This window comes from Oncorhynchus masou, chromosome 29, assembly GCF_036934945.1.
Source record: "Oncorhynchus masou masou isolate Uvic2021 chromosome 29, UVic_Omas_1.1, whole genome shotgun sequence".
Classification (NCBI taxonomy): Eukaryota; Metazoa; Chordata; class Actinopteri; order Salmoniformes; family Salmonidae; genus Oncorhynchus; species Oncorhynchus masou.
Window position 1 is genome coordinate 83,840,335 of NC_088240.1, and position 20,843 is coordinate 83,861,177.

Below are 20,843 nucleotides of genomic sequence, written 5' to 3' on the forward strand. Positions count from 1 at the left end.
CGCATTACACACGTCAGTACATTTAAAAACATTAACAGTGTGTGTGTGTGCGCGCATTACACACGTCAGTACATTTAAAAACATTAACAGTGTGTGTGTGTGCATTACACACGTCAGTACAGTACATGCACACAACAAGTAGGTCAAATGGGGGAGAGGCGTTGTGCCATGAAGGGTTGCTGGTGGCATGTCTGGTGGGGTTAGTGTGTGTGTGTCAGTGCTGTGTGTAAGTTGACTATGCAAACAATTTGGAATTTACAACACATGAATGTTTCTTATAAAAACAAGAAGTCAGTGATTCCTCAACGCTTAGCCAAGAGAGACAGGAATGCCAATAGTGTACAAAGCTGTCATCAAGGCAAAGTCATTTGTTTAACAATTTTTTTGGTTACTACATGGTTCCATATGTGTTATTTCATAGTTTTGATGTCTTCACAATTATTCTACAATGTAGAAAATAGTAAAATAAATAAAAACCCTTGAATGAGTAGGTGTGTCCAAACTTTTGACTGGTACAGTGCATTTACATTTTTGTAATTATTTTTAAGTGTCTGCTAACTGGGGAAGGGTTTGAGTGTCACACGTTTTCAGCGTCACTGACGTAACACATTTTTGTAATAATTTTTAAGTGTCTGCTAACTGGGGAAGGGTTTGAGTGTCACACGTTTTCAGGGTCACTGACGGAACACATTTTTGCTCAGATTGAGGTAAAACGTTTTGTTCAGTATAAGATTTCCATATAAAATATACTGCCAAAGCAGAGAGAGACTTAAGTGTGTATAACCAATAATTCTCAAGAACAGCTGGTTAAAATGTTATTTTTCATTTTGATGATAAAATTATGATAAAATATTTCAGGTGCAGTAGTAATATAATCGTAACAATAAATGGGATTTATAGGGCTATTTTCAAAGACTAAAATACGCTTTACAGTAGAGAGCAAAGAAATAAAAACACATTAAACAGTCAAACGTTTTTATATATATTTTTTTATATATTATAAACTTATATTATATATATTACATATATATTACAAACTTTAATGTCTTTAAACATTTATAAAATCTACATCTATCTTTCATAAACTTATTTTATAGTTAATGCTAGTTAATTCTAAATACAAATGTAAATGAAGTCATAAAAGGTACATATAAGAACAATAAAAACATTAAAGAGTTGAGTAAAACGTCTCTATATCTAAACAGGAAGACGCAGATGAGGCGGGACACCGCTCAAAGTGTCTCCAAAAATACCTTAAGCTGCACTGACCTTGGAGCCTAAGGAACACAGCAAGATAATGAGAATCAACAGTAGTATGTTTGAATATACTGTATAATATGATCATACACATGTATACATACCTGATGCAGGGTGTCTAGCTGCATCTGTTCTGCAGCACTGCAGCACTGGGAAATCCCTGGACACCCACGGTGTGCTGTGCTCTGTCTAGGAAGTGATGTCTTTCCCAGTGAAGAGTTTCAGCAGTCATGGGACTGGCTAAGTGAGGCTATCCCTTTCCTTAAGTTTCACTTTCCATATCTCATCTCAGGCACTCCCATATTGTCTCTGGTCACAGTAGGCATAGACTAGCTCATTGGACCTTATATGACAGTCATGGGAATGTGTTTAGATGTTTTTGTTGTTGCAATTTAGGTAAACGTTCCACGAAGTCTTGCAATCTTGCGTCTCTGGTTTTTGAAACTATGTGCCTCATGCCGCGTTCAGGAGCTAGTCAGAACTTAGAAACTCGGAAATTTCAGACTTGGTTTTACGTATACATGTGCCGCTCTCAACCAGTTAACAAGTCGGACTTTCCGAGTATCCTAGTACTAATTTGCATATGAACGTGGCATCTCTTCATAGGTTGTTGTGTAGTCACGTGGGTCGCGAGTCAAACAGGCTAAACGAAACCTAGATAAACTGATAAACTTCACATGAAGAAAAACCCAACGGATGTTATTTAACCACGAGGAAATTGCTTTATCAAACCATACAACTAAAAAACATTATAAAACACAAAACCATACAAAAACATTTATCTTAAACATAAAAAACAACACTTGGGAATATTTCCTTATTATTATTATTATACTAAAAAACACTTAAACCCCATAAATGTAATGTAGGCTACAAAACATACAATGTTGTCCAAACCTAGTCCTTCCCCAACCCGCCTAAATCAATTCTCAAAAGAAAGACAGGCTCTGGATGAAATCTGCATTTTCACATTATTATGTTTTTGTGGGGGCAAGAGAATTGACAAGGAGTCAACTTGATTTAACTCTGATGGCTGTTATTACTCAAATTTGACAAACATTGACAATTATTTTTCATGCCATGAGAGGCTCAAATTAAGCACAGATTTCGAATGCATAAGATAAGCGCTGAACATAATTTTACAATAATTGCAAAAAAAACATCTAAAACACATTTCCACCCATATTAGCATCATATAATGTCCCATGAACTATTATATGACTACTGTGACAAGAGACAATATGGGAGTGACAGATATGAGGTAAGGAAAATGAAACTTAAGGAAAGGAAAACTCATCCATTGTAATAATACTAGCCTCACTCAGTCAGTCCCATGACTGCTGAAACTCTTCACTGAGAAAGACATCACATCCCAGACAGAGCACACCATGGGCGTCCAGGGATTGACCAGCTTTATGGAGGAGAATGGAAACATTTTAAAAGATGTTCACTTCAGAAACAGCAAGTTGATCATCGATGGTAGTAATCTGTTCAACTTGCTTTATTTTAACTCACGTTTGGATCAGAGTCATGGAGGGGATTATGATGCTTTTGAGGACCAGGTCTGCAAGTTCTTTAAGGCTCTGAGAGACTGCGACATTGACCCCTTTGTGATTGTAGATGGGGGCTCCGACTACACCGACAAAAAGTTTGATACTCTCAAAAAACGAGCTCTATCAAGGATCAACACTGCCAACGACTTATCCATGGGGCTTCAGGGGAGCGGTGGTATATTACCAACCCTCATCAAACATGTCTTCAAACAGGTCCTCTCCAGCCTGAAGGTGCCGTACGCACAGTGCATTTGTGAGGCAGACCAAGAAATAGCCTCCCTGGCTCGAAGTTGGAACTGTCCAGTGCTGTCTAATGACAGTGACTTTTATATCTTTGACATCCAGGCAGGATTTCTGCCTATCTCCCATTTTCACTGGCAGAAAGTGCCTATGCAACGCGGGAGCTCTATAAGATACATTCCCTGCAAGCAGTACACCACAACAAGCTTCTGCAGACACTTCAACATCAACAGAAAGGTTCTCCCGGTCTTTGCCTCTGTGGCAGGAAATGACTACATCAAGTTGCATAACATGGGTGTTTCCCTCAGGTGGGAAGAATACACGTCAATGAAAGGAAGGTTTGCCCGCTTCGACGGCTTGCTGAATTGGCTGACCCCCTTCCATGGGCAGAAGGATGCCTTGGACTCTGTGCTCAGGCTCATCAGTCATAGTAACAACAGACAGAAAACAGGGGCTGTCCTCCATGGCCTCTCCCTGGGCATAGAAGAGTACCATCTTCCCCCTAGTTGCCTGGAGCGGTTCTTCAACGATGGAGTGGGACCAGGGCCCGGCCGTCTCCCAGAGCCTCTGAGGGTCCTTCCAGACTGGACCCTGCTGCCGTTGATGGAAGGTAGACTTCCCTCCTGCATGGTAGACGTGCTGCTGCTGGGAAGGATGATGCAGGGTGCCCAGGTGGAAGATCCCAGCTTGCCATGTGGGAACAACACCTCTCGGTACATACGACAGGTACTCTACGGGCTGCTGCTGAGTGGGAGGACGGCAGACCACAGTAGTCAGAGACCCCCAGTTGATGAAGTGGAGGAGTATTACAGGGAAGGCAAGAGCCTGACCAGCAGCATGGTTGAAGCCGTCCTGCCCAGTGCTGCAGAACATATACAGCTAGACACTCTGAATCAGGTATGTATACATGTGTATGATATAGTATACAGTATATTCAAACATACTACTGTTGATTCTCATTCTCTTGCTGTGTTCCTTAGGCACCAAGGTTAGTGCAGCTTAAGGTATTTTTGGAGACACTTGGTGTGTCCCAGTCCACTTTGAGCGGTGTTCCGCCTCATCTGCGTCTTCCTGTGGCTGTCACCTGCTACTGGCTGAGACACGCCCACCCCCCTCCAGAACTCCCTGTCCTGCAGGCCCTGCTACTAGGATTGGTGTACGGAGAGCTCTGCAGACAGAGGAAGAGCCAAAGAGGTATGGCCCAGAGCATCTATGAGAAAACACACCATTTCGAGTTGATGAATATCGAAGTGTAGCCACTGACTCCTCCTTTTTGTGTAACAGGGTTTATGGAGGGACCAGTGTTGGAGAGGCTGATTCAGAGAGGTAGAAGGAGCCTAGACCTGGGTGTGGCCCACGCCTACAGCCAGTGGCAGTGCTGCCTGAAAGAAAGCCTTCACCTCAACCAACTGCTGTGCTTCCCATTAGCCGAGCCTCAGTGTGCCTGGTAAGGTGTCCCTTCCTAAGTCAACCCTTGCCCCTAAACTTAGAGCAGTGGTATTCATTCACATTGTATTTTAGCGCATCAGAAAAAGAGCTAAATCAACCATCTTTTGTTTCCTGGGTGGCGTCTAGGCTGTACAAGGGCACTCTGGTGCACCAGCTTGTGACCAAACTGAGAGGGGGGTTAACCCCAGATTCTCTCCTGATGGGAGGCCCTTGCTCTGGGCAGCTGTATAGGGCCATGCTGGGAGCCATACTCAACTCCAATGATGCTCCTGTCATCCCCTTGGTGTCTGGGCCACAGAGGGCCACACCTCCATCCTTGACACAGCCACTGGACAATCTGACGGCCCATCTACACATTCTGGCTCTTGAATATGATGATGATGATGGTGCTGCAGATGGGAGCAAGGCCAAGCCAGAGGACGATCTGGGTTGGACTTTGGTCTCAGTGCGGACCCGGCACAAGAGCAAGGACAGATTCAACCGATCTAGGAATCCAGAATTCTCCCGGAAGCAGGGGCGGATCGGCTGGGAATAGGGAGGGACCATTATATAACTGTTTAGATATAGAGACGTTCTGCTCAACTCTTTAAGGTTTTTATTGTTCTTAGGTGTGCTGTCGTAGCTGAATCTGAATTAGTTAGGTAACATTGATAAATAAGATGTTTTATTTTTTCTCATTATATGCTTCTCTAGGGAAAAGTCACTTGGGGCCCAGAGAGGGGAGAGGTCAGGCTTGTCTTTTACATGTCTGGTAATAGGCAGAATATAAGAAAGGGAGATGTCAGGGTTGAACAGTCTTCATAGTGAATATATCTGTGAAACCATGTGAAGGGCTCCACTATGTCTGTACTCCAGTCACTCCCTCCTTTTCCCATTGGGGGGAGGAGTGTGGCAGTGTCTGGAACCATTGTATGTCCCCTCTGATGTTGAAACTTATCTTTCATAGTATATGACCTAGAGGCTCACTCCTCTCAGGGAGCTTGTCCAGGGGTGAGTTGTATTTGAGTTGGGAGTATCTAGAATTGAATTGATATATGCCAATGGACGAGGTAATGTTTTGGTAATAGGAAGTACCAAGAACGAGAAGTAGAACCTCGTCTTAGAGAGCAAACTGAACGATAATTTATAGCTAATGCTATCTGGCTATGGGATACTCCTCTTTCAAGTAAAATGCCCTTTGTGAAGTTCCTAAGATCTGTGGTTCGTCATTGTGAGTTGAGAGGGGTGCATCTTGGCTATAAAAGATGAAGTATTATTTTGTAAGCACTCTGAGAATTCATTTATAGACACTGAATTGATATGAGAGTCAAAGGGCTATGGTGAAGCTCATATTATTAAAATATGAAGTTTAAATTATAACTTTGACTTGTGTGTGGTTTGTAAACTCTCCTTTCACTTAGTAATACAGGAAATGTCCAGGACAGTACCTTTTATGACTTCATTTACATTGTTTTTAGCATGAACTATAATAGAAGTTCTGATAAGTTTCACTTTGTTTTATTTTGGTCTTTGAAAATAGCTCTATAAATCACATGTATTGTTACTATGACATTACTGCTGATCTGGACATATTTTATAATTTTATCATCAAAATGAAAAATAACATTTAAACTAGCTGTTCTTGAGAATTATTGGTTATACACACTAAAGTCCATTTCTGCTTTGGCAGAATATTTTATATGGAAATCTTAAACTGAACATGTATGACTCAAACCAGTTAGCAGACACTTAAAATAATTACAAAAATTGTAGGTAAAACTTTATTTCAAGGGTCCATAATAAACCATTGATAAGGCATTTACAAACACTTTGTGTGGTGTTCAGCAGTGCAGCTCTCTACTCTTTCTTATTTTTAGCAATGACCTGCCACTGTCATTAAACAAAGCATGTTTGTCCATTTATTCTGATGATTCAACCAAAGCTGAACTAGCTGTTATTGGCAGAGAGGTTTGGAACTAATTTACCGTCTGGCGATGTAACCTGATCCCACCAAAACAGGCTGAAATTCTTTTCAAACACTAAAAGAGCATTATCATAATTTTTCCTATTTCACAGTATTATTCCAACCTGGAAATATATATAAAACACAGGGAAATCTAGTTTTTGACTGAACTGGAACTTGAATAGAACCATGGGGCTTTGGGGACTTAAATGCCACTTGTCCCGTATGAAGATATAAGTATTTTAGTGTCTCTCTGGGTGGGAATGTGAACAGTTATTCTGTCTCTCTATGTCATTTATCCTTTGATTATTGTCTCTGTGCTGAGCTCTTTTAGGCTGTTCTGTAGCACGAGCACCAAGTCAAATTCTGCTGCCTTACCACAGGTCATTATAGCAGGATCGGGGCCAATTCCATTTCAATTCAGTCAATTCAGGAAGTAAATTCCAATTCACAATTTTATTCTCATTGAAAAGCATTGAGCACATTTTAAAATTGAATTGGAATTTCAGTTTACTCCCTGGATTGCCTGAATTGAAATTAATTTGAGCCCAACCCTTGTGTATAGTGTACGTAAACATTACAGGATCACACTTAACTTACCTGCTGTCAGAGTGGCACCTGTTGATCTGAGAATGTTAGGAAGAAAGTATGTAATATTGTTAATATTAAATTGATTATATTGCCGCTTATGTGTCTTTCCACTCAGTGTCTTTCCACTCCAAAATGACAATGAGATAGAAGAACCACGTTACAGACCACTACATTTAAAGTTATGGGACAAATGCACTCTCTCCTCCTCTGACGATGAGGTGGAATAAGGATCGGACCAAAATGCAGCGTGGTTCGTTAGATACATCTTTAATAAAGATGAAAAATACGTACAATACAAAAACAACAAACGTGGAAAACCAAAACAGCCCTGACTGGTGCAACAAACAGAGACAGGAACAATCACCCACAAAACACAGTGAAACCCAGGCTACCTAAATATGGTTCCCAATCAGAGACAATGACTAACACCTGCCTCTGATTGAGAACCATATCAGGCCTAACATAGAAATGGACAAACCAGACACACAACATAGAATGCCCACCCAGCTCACGTCCTGACCAACACTAAAACAAGGAAAACACACACAAACGATGGTCAGAACGTGACAGTACCCCCCCCCCCTCAAGGTGTGGACTCCGAACGCACAACCTAAACCTATAGGGGAGGGTCTGGGTGGGCATCTGTCCGCGGTGGCGGCTCCGGTGCTGGACGTGGCCCCCACTTCACCGTAGTCCTCCCCCACCTTGTCCGCTTCCGTGACCTCCTAGCCACGGCAACCCTACTAAATAACACGGGACAGAGGGGCAGCTCGGGACAGAGGGGCAGCTCGGGACAGAGGGGCAGCTCGGGACAGAGGAAGCCCAGCACTGAGAGGAAGCCCAGCCAGGTAGTTGAATCCGGCAGATCCTGGCTGGCTGGCAGTTCTGGCAGATCCTGGCTGACTGGCGGATCTGGAAGAGTCTGGTTGACTAGCAGATCTGGAAGAGTCTGGCAGATCTGGAAGAGTCTGGCTGACTGGCAGATCTGGAAGAGTCTGGCAGATCTGGAAGAGTCTGGCTGACTGGCAGATCTGGAAGAGTCTGGTTGACTGGCAGATCTGGAAGAGTCTGGCTGACTGGCAGATCTGGAAGAGTCTGGCAGATCTGCAAGAGTCTGGCTGACTGGCAGATCTGGAAGAGTCTGGCTGACTGGCAGATCTGGAAGAGTCTGGCTGACTGGCAGATCTGGAAGAGTCTGGCTGACTGGCAGATCTGGAAGAGTCTGGCTGACTGGCAGATCCTGGCAGACTGACGGCTCTGGCTGCTCCACGCTGACTGGCGGCTCTGGCTGCTCCACGCTGACTGGCGGCTCTGGCTGCTCCACGCTGACTGGCGGCTCTGGCTGCTCCACGCTGACTGGCGGCTCTGGCTGCTCCACGCGACTGACTCCACGGACTGGCGGCTCTGGCTGCTCCACGCTGACTGGCGGCTCTGGCTGCTCCACGCTGACTGGCGGCTCTGGCTGCTCCACGCTGACTGGCGGCTCTGGCTGCTCCACGCTGACTGGCGGCTCTGGCTGCTTCACGCTGACTGCTGGCTCTGGCTGCTCCACGCTGACTGGCGGCTCCATGCTGACTGGCGGCTCTGGCTGCTCCATGCAGACTAACAGCTCTGGCAGCTCCTTGCAGACTGGCAGCTCCATGCAGACTGGCAGCTCCATGCAGACTGGCAGCTCCATGCAGACTGGCAGCTCCATGCAGACTGGCAGCTCCATGCAGACTGGCAGCTCTGGCTGCACTAAACGGACAGGAGACTCCGGCAACGCTGTAGATGCGGAAGGCTCTGACAGCGCTAAACAGGCGGGAGACTCCAACAGCACAGGAGAGGAGGAAGGCTCTAGCAGCGCTGGAGAGGCGAGGCGCACAGTGGATCTGATGCGTGGTGCTGGCACTGGTGGTACTGGGCCGAGGACACGCACAGGAAGCCTGGTGTGTGGAGCTGCCACCGGAGGGCTGGGGTGTGGAGGTGGTACTGGGTAGACCGGACCATGCAGGCGCACTGGAGCTCTTGAGCACCGAGCCTGCCCAACCTTACCTGGTTGAATACTCCCGGTCGCTCTGCCAGTGCGGCAAGGTGGAATAGCCCGCACTGTGCTATGCAGGGGAACCGGGGACACCGAGCGTAAGGCTGGTGCCATGTAAGCCGGCCCAAGGAGACGCACTGGAGACCAGATGCGTAGAGCCGGCTTCATGGCATTTGGCTCGACGCTCAATCTAGCCCGGCCGATACGCGGAGCTGGAATAGAACGCACCGGGCTATGCACCCGCACTGGAGACACCGTGCGCACCACAGCATAACACGGTGCCTGCCCGGTCTCTCTAGCCCCCCGGTAAGCACAGGGAGTTTGCGCAGGTCTCCTACCCGGCGTGGCCAAACTCCCTGTTCGCCCCCTCCCCTCCAAGAATTTTTTGGGGCTGACTCTCGGGCTTCCAACCGCGCCGCCGTGCTGCCTCTTCAAACCAGCGCCTCTCCGCTTTCCCCGCCTCCAGTTCTTCCTTGGGACGGCGATATTCTCCAGGCTGTGCCCAGGGTCCCTTTCCGTCCAATATCTCCTCCCAAGTCCAGAAGTCCTGTGATCGCTGCTCCTGTGGCGCCTGCCCGTTGACACGCCGCTTGGTCCGTTTAAGGTGGATGATTCTGTAAAGCGGTTCTTCTATCTCCTCTGACGATGAGGTGGAATAAGAATCGGACCAAAATGCAGCTTGGTTCGTTAGATACATCTTTAATAAAGATGAAAAATACGTACAATACAAAAACAACAAACGTGGAAAACCGAAACAGCCCTGCCTGGTGCAACAAACACAGAGACAGGAACAATCACCCACAAACACACAGTGAAACCCAGGCTACCTAAATATGGTTCCCAATCAGAGACAATGACTAACACCTGCCTCTGATTGAGAACCATATCAGGCCAAACATAGAAATGGACAAACCAGACACACAACATAGAATGCCCACCCAGCTCACGTCCTGACCAACACTAAAACAAGGAAAACACACACGAACGATGGTCAGAACGTGACATGGTCCAAAATGACAATGAGATACAGAGTATGTTTGTCCCATAACTTTAAATGTAGTGGTCTAATAATACATTGGTGTATGGTTACTATGGTAATGCATATTCCAGTTATCATTCTCAACAAGGCTTCATGCTGAAATGGCTCATTTGCTGTAGCTATAACCCCCGGTACACATCGGATGCCATCCCAATGGACAGCAGTACATTCCACTGTGCATTATCAGTCATAAGTCTATCACATTCAACAATCAGCCAGCATAGTGTCTCTTGCTGATCTGTGTTTTTAAACAGATAATTTAGGTTCCATGTAAACCTAGAAACAATGAAATGTAATGACAAAGCGTTGTATGCTTGTGAGAATGATGCACAAAATGATCAATACAAATGATTGTGCTGTTTAAGCCGACTGTCACCGTTTGTACTGATGACTGAGTAATGTTTGTACTGATGACTGAGTAATGTTTGTAGTGATGACTGAGTAATGTTTGTACTGATGACTGAGTAATGTTTGTACTGATGACTGAGTAATGTTTGTACTGATGACTGAGTAATGTTTGTACTGATGACTGAGTAATGTTTGTACTGATGACTGAGTAATGTTTGTACTGATGACTGAGTAATGTTTGTACTGATGACTGAGTAATGTTTGTACTGATGACTGAGTAATGTTTGTACTGATGACTGAGTAATGTTTGCATGGTTTTAGACTAATCGTTTTGGTTTGACTGCTTTACCAATGAAAATGGTTGGCTACTGGCAGCTCAATGCAGTATGAACAAAACAAGCTGAACCACAGTTTAATTGTTTTATAGGCCGATATTATTGTCACATGTTTTTTGTTTAGTTTATCAGACCATTTATTTTGGGGCTGTTATTATCAAGATTATTTGTTAATATTTCATTTTTTGTCACTGAAAACATCACTGATGTGCCCCAAAAATTGTGTAATAAATCTATCATCAGTCATTCTGTTCCAGTTTCTAATATTGTTCTATAGAAACGGTTATTTTACACAAAATGTAGCTGATTTATTGTCCATAGTGTTTCCTGGTTTAGTTAAGTTTTAGGACGAGAATATGGAGCATACTATTGGTACCGTAATAACAAGCAATGTCCTTTCTTCATTAGATAATGGTTAATCATTGTCCGATTTCTGATCAGATAACTTTTATACACTGTATGTAAAACTTTTATGTTCCTTATCACATCACGGATCACTTCTCATCAGCGCACAGTCATAGTTACTGGTTGGATTGTAATTCCCCTTGATTCAATTGGCTATGTTGTTTTGCCTTTTTAAAGAGTAATGGTAATTCTACAGGGTTGAAGATAAACTGTCATATTGGGTTTATAACAAAACTCCTCATTATATCCATTGTCCTGGTTCCATGTGTCATACAGTCGGCCTACATCTCTCTACACATGATGTCTTCAACAATGATCCTCACGGAAAAAAGATCACAGATCATAATCTGTGATCATTTGTGTTCATGTTTAAATAAATTGAAACTATGAAATTATCCTCAAGGATGAGATTAAGGAGTTGGCATGCCAAGATCATTGTCATGACTTGTGTTTAGCATACAATGAGAGATCAAGGATGGATTTTGGATCTAGATGTTCATACTTTAGTTTTTAGGACCCGCATGTACTGCCAGCTTTAGCTGTAACTGGATATTAAAATAGAAGAACTACGATAATGTATATCCTACCAACAGGGCATTAACAACTGTAATATCTTATGTTTCACCGAGTCGTGGCTGAACGACGACATGAATAAAATACAGCTGGCGGGTTTTACGCTTATTCAGCAGGATAGAACAGCAGCCTCTGGAAAGACAAGGGGTGGTGGTCTATCTATTTTTTGTAAACAATAGCTGTTGCACAAAATCTGAGGAAGTCTCCAGGTTTTCTCGCCTGAGGTAGAGTATCTCCAGATAAGTTGTAGACCACACTATTTACCAAGATAGTTTTCATCTATATTCTTCCTAGCTGTCTTTTCACCACCACAAACTGATGCTGGCACTAAGACCGCACTCAATGAGCTGTATACGGCCATAAGCAAACAGGAAAATTCTCATCCAGATGCGGCACTCCTAGTGGCCGGAGACTTTAATGCAGGGAAACGCAACTGCACTGTCAGATTTACAGTAGCTATCACAGTGATTATTGTTTGAGGTTGCGCCCCACATCAAAATATTTTTCCACCGGCACAGATTTCATACATTCACATATAAAGATGAAATATTCACTTACTTTTTGAAAATCTTCCTCTGATTTGTCATCCAAAGGGTCCCAGCTTTTTTATATCCCAAAAAGTCTGTTTAGTTGGCGCCATCAATTTGAGTAATCCACTCGTTCAATTTGCAGAGAAAGAATCCGAAAGTCTACCCCTAAACTTTGTTTGAACAAGTCAAAATATGTTTTTATTTACTCCTCAGACACCCTAAAATGTAATCAAACTATAATATTTATTTAGGAAAATAAGTATGTTCAATAGGAAACCGATTTTAGCAAGTGCGCAACTTCGTCATGGCGCACAGAAACACAGGTTTCCCAGACTGTATCCTCTTACAAAAACTGTTATGTCTTATTTGTTTTTTTAAGTTACAAGCCTGAAACCTTGAACATAGACTGCTGACACCCCGTGGAAGCCATAGGAATTACATCCAGGGAGCTATTTTACAATATGACCTTTCTCTTGCATTTCTAAGAGGATGTTCTCTCTCAAAAATAAATTCTGGTTGGTTTGTCTTTGGATTTTCTCCTACCATATCTATTGTGTTATATTCTCCTACATTATTTTAAGATTTCTACAAACTTCAGAGTGTTTTCTTTCCAATGGTACCAATTATATGCATATCCTGGCTTCAGGGCCTGAGCTCCAGACAGTTTACTTTGGGCACGTCATTCAGACAGGAAGTGGAGAAAAAAGGGGACTATCCCTGAGAAAATTTATCATTGTTGCATTGGATTAGATAAAAATTATCTAAAATGAGAACAACATGTCTAGACTGTGGTTTCTCACTCTACTATCTCAGCCTTGAGGCTGCGTGACTATCCGCAGGTGTAAGCAGTTCTCAGCCTGAGAACTAAAGCAGTACATCTCCATTACCCAGTACTTTTCCATCATTACGCATTGCAAGCATACAAAGGTTATCACATATACAGTGCCTTGCGAAAGTATTCGGCCCCCTTGAACTTTGCGACCTTTTGCCACATTTCAGGCTTCAAACATAAAGATATAAAACTGTATTTTTTTGTGAAGAATCAACAACAAGTGGGACACAATCATGAAGTGGAACGACATTTATTGGATATTTCAAACTTTTTTAACAAATCAAAAACTGAAAAATTGGGCGTGCAAAATTATTCAGCCCCCTTAAGTAAATACTTTGTAGCTCCACCTTTTGCTGCGATTACAGCTGTAAGTCGCTTGGGGTATGTCTCTATCAGTTTTGCACATCGAGAGACTGACATTTTTTCCCATTCCTCCTTGCAAAACAGCTCGAGCTCAGTGAGGTTGGATGGAGAGCATTTGTGAACAGCAGGCAAAAGGTCGCAAAGTTCAAGGGGGCCGAATACTTTCGCAAGGCACTGTATACATTAATCATGGCATTGTGAATATCTGGGTTTTCCCTCTTCACAAAGCAGAAAGACTCCATTTAATCAGTGCCCCCCACTCGTTTTTATTACAATACACCTGTTATAATTGTTTTCTTTACTAAAGTAGATGTTTATTATTGCTAAAGGTACTGCATAGTTTTTTTGCAAGAGATAGCACATGTGTAGCCTAAGAAAGTAGCAGAAATGTGCAGAAAGTATATCTGAATGCATTTTATTGAAGGGAAATAATAACAGTCTTGAATTTTTTTGGCAACATCGTGATATATTCTTATATACTGTATAATGAGGAATTCAACTACAAAATACTAGTCTTCTCCCATTTATTTGAACCATTTCCCCCCACCCACAAGGTATATAAACAACTACATGTAGCCTCGCCTCGGGACCTATATACACTCTCTGCATCCCAGAGACCACATGTAGCCTCGCCTCGGGACCTATACACACTCTCTGCATCCCAGAGACCACATGTAGCCTCGCCTCGGGACCTATACACACTCTCTGCATCCCAGAGACCACATGTAGCCTCGCCTCGGGACCTATACACACTCTCTGCATCCCAGAGACTACATGTAGCCTCGCCTCGGGACCTATACACACTCTCTGCATCCCAGAGACCACATGTAGCCTCGCCTCGGGACCTATACACACTCTCTGCATCCCAGAGACCACATGTAGCCTCGCCTCGGGACCTATACACACTCTCTGCATCCCAGAGACCACATGTAGCCTCGCCTCGGGACCTATACACACTCTCTGCATCCCAGAGACCACATGTAGCCTCGCCTCGGGACCTATACACACTCTCTGCATCCCAGAGACCACATGTAGCCTTGCCTCGGGACCTATACACACTCTCTGCATCCCAGAGACCACATGTAGCCTCGCCTCGGGACCTATACACACTCTCTGCATCCCAGAGACCACATGTAGCCTCGCCTCGGGACCTATACACACTCTCTGCATCCCAGAGACCACATGTAGCCTCACCTCGGGACCTATATACACTCTCTGCATCCCAGAGACCACATGTAGCCTCGCCTCGGGACCTATACACACTCTCTGCATCCCAGAGACCACATGTAGCCTCGCCTCGGGACCTACTCTCTGCATCCCAGAGACCACTAGCCTCTCGGGACCTATATACACTCTCTGCATCCCAGAGACCACATATAGCCTCGCCTCGGGACCTATATACACTCTCTGCATCCCAGAGACTACATGTAGCCTCGCCTCGGGACCTATACACAACATTAGCAGCCCTATGTAGGTACGCAGGTCAATCTCATCCATCCTTTTCCAGTTGTCTCCATATTTATGGAAACCCTCCAAATTTCTCATCTCCAGGATGATTTTTTTGATGGCTGGTGTAATGTTGTATGTTGAGGCGATGTCCTGGGCATGGGCAACTGCAGGTATTGTGGGCCCTGAGGTCATCCTTATGACATTTTGTGTTTCCATCCTGCCCTGGTTGTTATATGGTGACAAGGACCATGTTATTTTGCTGTTCTTTGACAAAAATGTCTCAATATCAGCTTGGGGGATTTCTTCTTCATCTGAAGATGATGCATTGTGCTCTGAGTTGTATTCTTCTTCATCTTCTCCTTCAGATACCTCCTCCTCTTCTAAATCATTGTTCTCTTGTTCCTCCTGGACATCTGAAAACATCTGATATACGACCTGTTGGGCACTGAAACGTGCACTCATGGCTTCAGCAGAGAGAGAACTGAGGAGACTGTCACCTGCAGCACCTTTATAGCCTCTGACTGCATTCCCCATTAGTAAACAACGCTTTCAAGAAGTGACCCACTTCTATGTGGAACTTCATTCGTAATTCCTAGTGGTTAGAGAGTTGGACCAGTAACCGAATGGTTTCTGGATTGAATCCCCGAACAAGGCAGTTAACCTACTGTTCCCCGGTAGGTCATCATTGTAAATAAGAATTTAACTATGACTTGCCTAGTTAAATAAAGGACACGTTTTTTTTAAATACAAAAAATGTCTTCTGTACTTGTGGTGGCCTTAACTTCATGTTGTTTTGCAATTATAATATTGATAAAGTTCCAGTGAAATTCATCGGCAGGTTTTCTTGTCGAGGTCCTTCCTTCAAGCATAATTTTTCTCCAGACATATATTATATTGGGACATATTGTATAAAAATACTTTGTTGTTTTTAGAATATTGGTTCCAAAATAATATCTTATTTGTGAGCTAACTTGTAAATGCAGAGGGGCTTTTACTTAATTATAAGGAATTCTTATCACTTTACAAGATCCCTGTGACACTTTACAATTGCTTTCGATGCCATTCCCTCAGGTGTTGCTTTATTATTCAGGAAAGTGTCAAGACCTGACCCTCAGAACATACCTACAACTAACCCGTTGACTCATCAGTAAGACATATTTGTATTTTATTCCATTCAACAACAGAGCTATAAGAGCCTTGTTTCAACAGGATGTCATGCCTTATAGGAATGGTTTTATTGACGTCTGTTGGAAAACGTTTGGATGTTACCACACACATACCTACTTATTAACAGAATTATGGAAGTTTATGCCAACCACTATTTGAAGAGGTTAAAAAATACCTTTTGTAATAGCCACCCAAACAGTGTTGCATCTTTTTTGGGCATTGTATTCATGTAAGGAATCTGTGGCAAGACATCAGTAGATTTATCATTTAACACATTTATGAAGATTTTACACTATTATTGTCACATTCGTCATAGTGAGGAGACCAAGGTGCAGCGTGATAAGCGTACATCTTCTTTTAATGGATGAAAGACCACTGACCGTGCTGCTATATAACACGAGTGCTGACATGCAACTACACATAGACAATAACCCACCAAACCAAAATGGTAAATGGCAACCTAAATAGGATCCCTGATCAGAGACAACGATAAACAGCTGTTTAGGGAACCAATTCAGGTCACCATAGACCTACATATACCAAAACCCTATAGAATTACAAAAACCCAAGACAAGACAAAAACACACATACCACCCTCGTCACACCCTGACCTAACCAAAATAATAAAGAAAACAAAGATAACTAATGTCAGGGCGTGACAATTATTGAGAGATGTGCTGCTTGGATTATTTACTTATGATATAAATAAGTGAAAATTATTTTATGTAATTAATTTCATTCATCTTTTGGCCAAATTTCCTATTCAGAAATGTACATTTCCAAACAAAACACCACATTTCATGACTTTGCAAAAAGAAATTGAATTGGGGGGGGGGGGGGGGGATAAATAAAATATCATACAAACTATCAACAACAAAAAATATGAAACAAAAACAACCTGCTTTTCTGTAAAAACAAATTCTAATCAGGTCCTTACACAGGCTCAGATTACCCCATTTTTTGTATTACTTTCATACAGGATTTCTATAGGAATATAATGGTGAGAACACTACTGGTCAAAAGTTTTAGAACACCTACTCATTCAAGGGTTTTTCCTTATTTTTATTATTTTCTACATTGTATAGTTAAAGTGAAACATCAAAACTATGAACTAACACATATGGAGTCATGTAGTAACCAAAAAGTGTTAAACATATCAAAATATATTTTAGATTCTTCAAAGTAGCCACCCTTTGCCTTGAAGACAGCTTTGCACACTCTTGGCATTCTCTCAAACAGCTTCATGGGGTTGTCATCTGGAATGCATTTCAATTAACAGGTGTGCCTTGTTAAAAGTTAATTTGTGGAATTTCTTTCCTTCTTAATGTGTTTGAGCCAATCAGTTGTGTTGTGACAAGGTAAGGGTGATATACAGAAGATAGCCCTATTTGGTAAAAGACCCCTAATTCGGCAGCAGCTACTCTTCAAATTAAATCAAATTGTATTTGTCACATGCACCGAATACAACAGGTGTAGACCTTACAGTGATATGCTTACTTACAAGTCCTTAACCAACAATGCAGTTAAGAAAAATACCTACAAAAGTAAGACATAAAAGGAACAAATAATTAAAGAGCAGCAGTAAAATAACAATAGCAAGTCAATGTGTAGAGTACAGAGTCAATGTGCGGGGGCACCGGTTAGTCAAGGTAATTCAGGTAATATGTACATGTAGGGAGAGTTATTGAAGTGAATATGCATAGATAATAACAGAGTAGCAGTGTAACCGGTGTGAAATGGCTAGCTAGTTAGCGGGGTGCGCGCTAATAGCATTTCAATTGGTGACGTCACTTACTCGGAGACCTTGAAGTAGTTGTTCCCATTGCTCTGCAAGGGCCGTAGCTTTTGTGGAGCGATGGGTAACGATGCGTCGTGGATGTCAATTGTCGATGTGTGCAGAGGATCCCTGGTTCGAGGCGAGGAGAGGGACAGAAGCTATACAGCAGCAGCAGCGTAAAAGACGGGGGGGGGGGGCAATGCAGATAGTCTGGGTAGCCATTTGATAAGACGTTCAGGGGTCTTATGGCTTGGGGGTAGAAGCTGTTTAGAAGCCTCTTGGACCAAGACTCCGGTACCACTTTCCATGTGATAGCAGAGAGAACAGTCTATGACTAGGGTGGCTGGAGTCTTTGACAATTTTTAGGGCCTTCCTCTGACACCGCCTGGTATAGAGGTCCTGGATGGCAGGAAGCTTGGCTGGGACGTACGCACTACCCTCTGAAGTGCCTTGCGGTAGGTGACCGAGCAGTTGCCATACCAGGCAGTGATGCAACCCGTCAGGATGCTCTCGATGGTGCAGCTGTACCTTTTGAGGATCTGAGGACACATGCCAAATCTTTTCAGTCTCCTGAGGAGGAATAGGTTTTGTTGTGCCCTCTTCACGACTGTCTTGGTGTGCTTGGACCATGTTAGTTTGTTGGTGATGTGGATGCCAAGGAACTTGAAGTTCTTAACCTGCTCCACTACAGCCCCGTCTTCCTGGAGTCCAGAAAAGTCAAGGCAGTTATACAAGTTTAAAAACATTACAATACATTCACTAAAGATTTCACAACACATTAAGTGTGTTCCCTCGTGCCCCTACTCCCCTACCACATATCTGCAACACAAAATCCCTAATTGGTAACCTACATTCTAAAACGAACCCTAACAATGTGACGTAGCCTAATGACACTCTAGCTGAGGAACACAAACGGTGTGTCTGGCACACGTAATCACTTATGGCATCTTTGGCAAGTGTCCCTTATAATCATTTGCTAACGAAACCTGCTGCAATATAGATAACCCGAGGAAATTGCTCTAGCAAACCACTAAAACATATATTTTCTCTGAGACAACTTATTATTATACTTCAAACACGTCCAGCCTACTAATGTGGTTATGTCAAAGGTGGTTTAGTATGGTTTTAGAAACTCTGTTGTTATTTCCAGTCAGTCATGTTTTAAAAAGTAAAAGATCGCACATATATATATATCTACTACAACTCCCAGAATGTCCCGCGTCTCTTTAATGCTTTTTGCAGCAGCGGCGAACGTCATACGATCAGAGCCCTTTGCGACATACGGATGTCCTATGTTTTCGGGTAAGTAATAAATTGTTTATTTGACTGTGTTAACCGGGCAGATCAGAACACACTCGATGCTTAAGACTGGGTTTTTGTAAATACGTGAGTTTTATAACAACGTTAATCTTAATTAGATAGCATATGTCTATTCATGGCTGACACACCTACCTAACAGTAGCTAGTCACAGCCAGAGTTTGCCAAGTAGGCTACATCAACTCTACGGAGTTGAGCGACGTTTTTTAAACGGATCTCCGTTTTTTAAATGAAACTCCGTCTCCTTCGATTCGCTATGCAGTCGATACTTCACATTTGTTTAATTATTAAACCCTTATCGTGTACCTATGTTTGTCCCCTGTTGTGTGCCTTTTTTGTTTGCTGAAATCCATACTTTTTTTTATAAAACGGTAATCAAATACAACCACATACTATTTTTCATTGTCGTTGCTCTAAAATGTTAACACGGCGCGCATGTGGCAATTGAATCTCAACGAAACAGTCAGTGGTTGTATTTTATTAATGAGGTACTTGGCCAGCTACAGCCAGAGTATTTAGCTAGAGAATTAAGGGATATGGCAGCAAGATTATTAAGTAAAAGTCTGAGGCTACTGTACGCTAGTTCTAATACCGTGTTGATCAAATATTCTGTACGTGTGTCTCTGTCTACAAAGATAAGGTACAGGTGACATGGAGAACTACAGTAAGGCGCGGACGGTGGAACAGCCCTGCCCCTGCCCATTCCCTGGCCTCTCCAGCGACACCAATGAGGTTAGAGTGAAGGATGGTAGCAAGATCCGCAACCTCATGCGCTACGCCCTGAGCCGCATGGAGGTCAAGCCCAGAGCGCTGGAAGGCGAGGGGGGGCAGCCTAAGAGCGAAGAAGGGGGTAGCACCACCGAGGTCCAGGGAGCACCATGCTCCCAGGCACTGGAAAAGATGCCTAGCCGGCAGATAGTATTCACTGGGATGGGGAAGGGGGTCTCCAAGGCCATCACGTGTGTGGAGATCCTGAAGCGCCGTGTGAAAGGCCTGCACCAGCAGACCAGGCTGCTCTTCAGCACTGTCCTGGAGGTGTGGGAACCCCTGGAGCCTGCGGCAGGCCTGGACAGCCTCACCGTCAGTAGGAACATACCTGCTATCTGGGTACTGCTCTCCAGAGACCCCCTGGATGCCAGCCTGCCTGGATACCAGGCTCCAGGGAACTTTGATTCCCTGTGGGCACAGGCTGCCAAGGAGGATGCAGGGGTGGCTGGTGGACAGAGACATGGGGGCAGGAGGAAGAGGGGAGGTGGTGGTGGCAGGGGTAAGGGACCAGGAGGCCCTGTCAGACAGACTGATCGATCCAGAGAACCAGGAAAAGGCCAGAGTCGCGGTAAGGGGGCGCTGTCAGGGCAGGAATGAGATGTGTTCTGTGTGTGGAAGAGGCCTTTGGACCAACATGTTATAATCACAAGACAGTTCCTCCATCGGCCGATGAGTGCACAAAATATCAACCTTTCCAACTTTTCCGTTATTGTGTTATGACTCACTTTCTGGGAGAGAGGATGTGAGCGAGTGTCTAAGTTCATAGGTCAAGCCTGAGAATTTTCAGACTTTTTTTTGTGCTCTTATATTTAAGTTCAATATTTTTGTCTCATTTATAAGTAAATAAAGTGTAGCCTGTAAATGATTGCACTGGTCATTTTGAT

At 43.5% G+C, this 20,843-nt stretch overlaps 2 protein-coding genes across 3 annotated transcripts; both read left to right on the plus strand.

The window, feature by feature from the left end:
- The first annotated feature begins 2,567 nt into the window (after positions 1-2,567).
- LOC135520818 (protein asteroid homolog 1-like) lies at positions 2,568-5,858 on the plus strand. The gene is made up of 4 exons (XM_064946611.1): positions 2,568-3,947; positions 4,031-4,244; positions 4,335-4,497; positions 4,626-5,858. The coding sequence occupies exons 1-4, from the start codon at positions 2,646-2,648 to the stop codon at positions 5,032-5,034; spliced, it is 2,088 nt and encodes a 695-aa protein (XP_064802683.1). The 5' UTR covers positions 2,568-2,645; the 3' UTR covers positions 5,035-5,858.
- A 13,212-nt stretch (positions 5,859-19,070) lies between these two features.
- rpp25l (ribonuclease P/MRP 25 subunit-like) lies at positions 19,071-20,824 on the plus strand. Of its 2 annotated transcripts, none has more exons than XM_064946620.1 (2): positions 19,071-19,175; positions 19,827-20,824. In XM_064946620.1, the coding sequence occupies exon 2, from the start codon at positions 19,843-19,845 to the stop codon at positions 20,554-20,556; it is 714 nt and encodes a 237-aa protein (XP_064802692.1). In that variant the 5' UTR covers positions 19,071-19,175; positions 19,827-19,842; the 3' UTR covers positions 20,557-20,824. The 2 variants fall into 2 exon arrangements, with proteins under 2 accessions (XP_064802692.1, XP_064802693.1); XM_064946621.1 differs by lacking the exon at positions 19,071-19,175 and adding an exon at positions 19,185-19,259.
- Positions 20,825-20,843: the final 19 nt, after the last annotated feature.

Excerpts from the sequence above, each read along its gene's own strand:
- LOC135520818 (XM_064946611.1), top strand. The coding sequence starts at position 2,646 with ATGGGCGTCCAGGGATTGACCAGCTTTATGGAGGAGAATGGAAACATT. Across the intron at positions 3,948-4,030 it reads AGCTAGACACTCTGAATCAG|GCACCAAGGTTAGTGCAGCT; the intron begins GTATGTATACAT and ends TGTGTTCCTTAG. Across the intron at positions 4,245-4,334 it reads ACAGAGGAAGAGCCAAAGAG|GGTTTATGGAGGGACCAGTG; the intron begins GTATGGCCCAGA and ends TTTGTGTAACAG.
- rpp25l (XM_064946620.1), top strand. The coding sequence starts at position 19,843 with ATGGAGAACTACAGTAAGGCGCGGACGGTGGAACAGCCCTGCCCCTGC.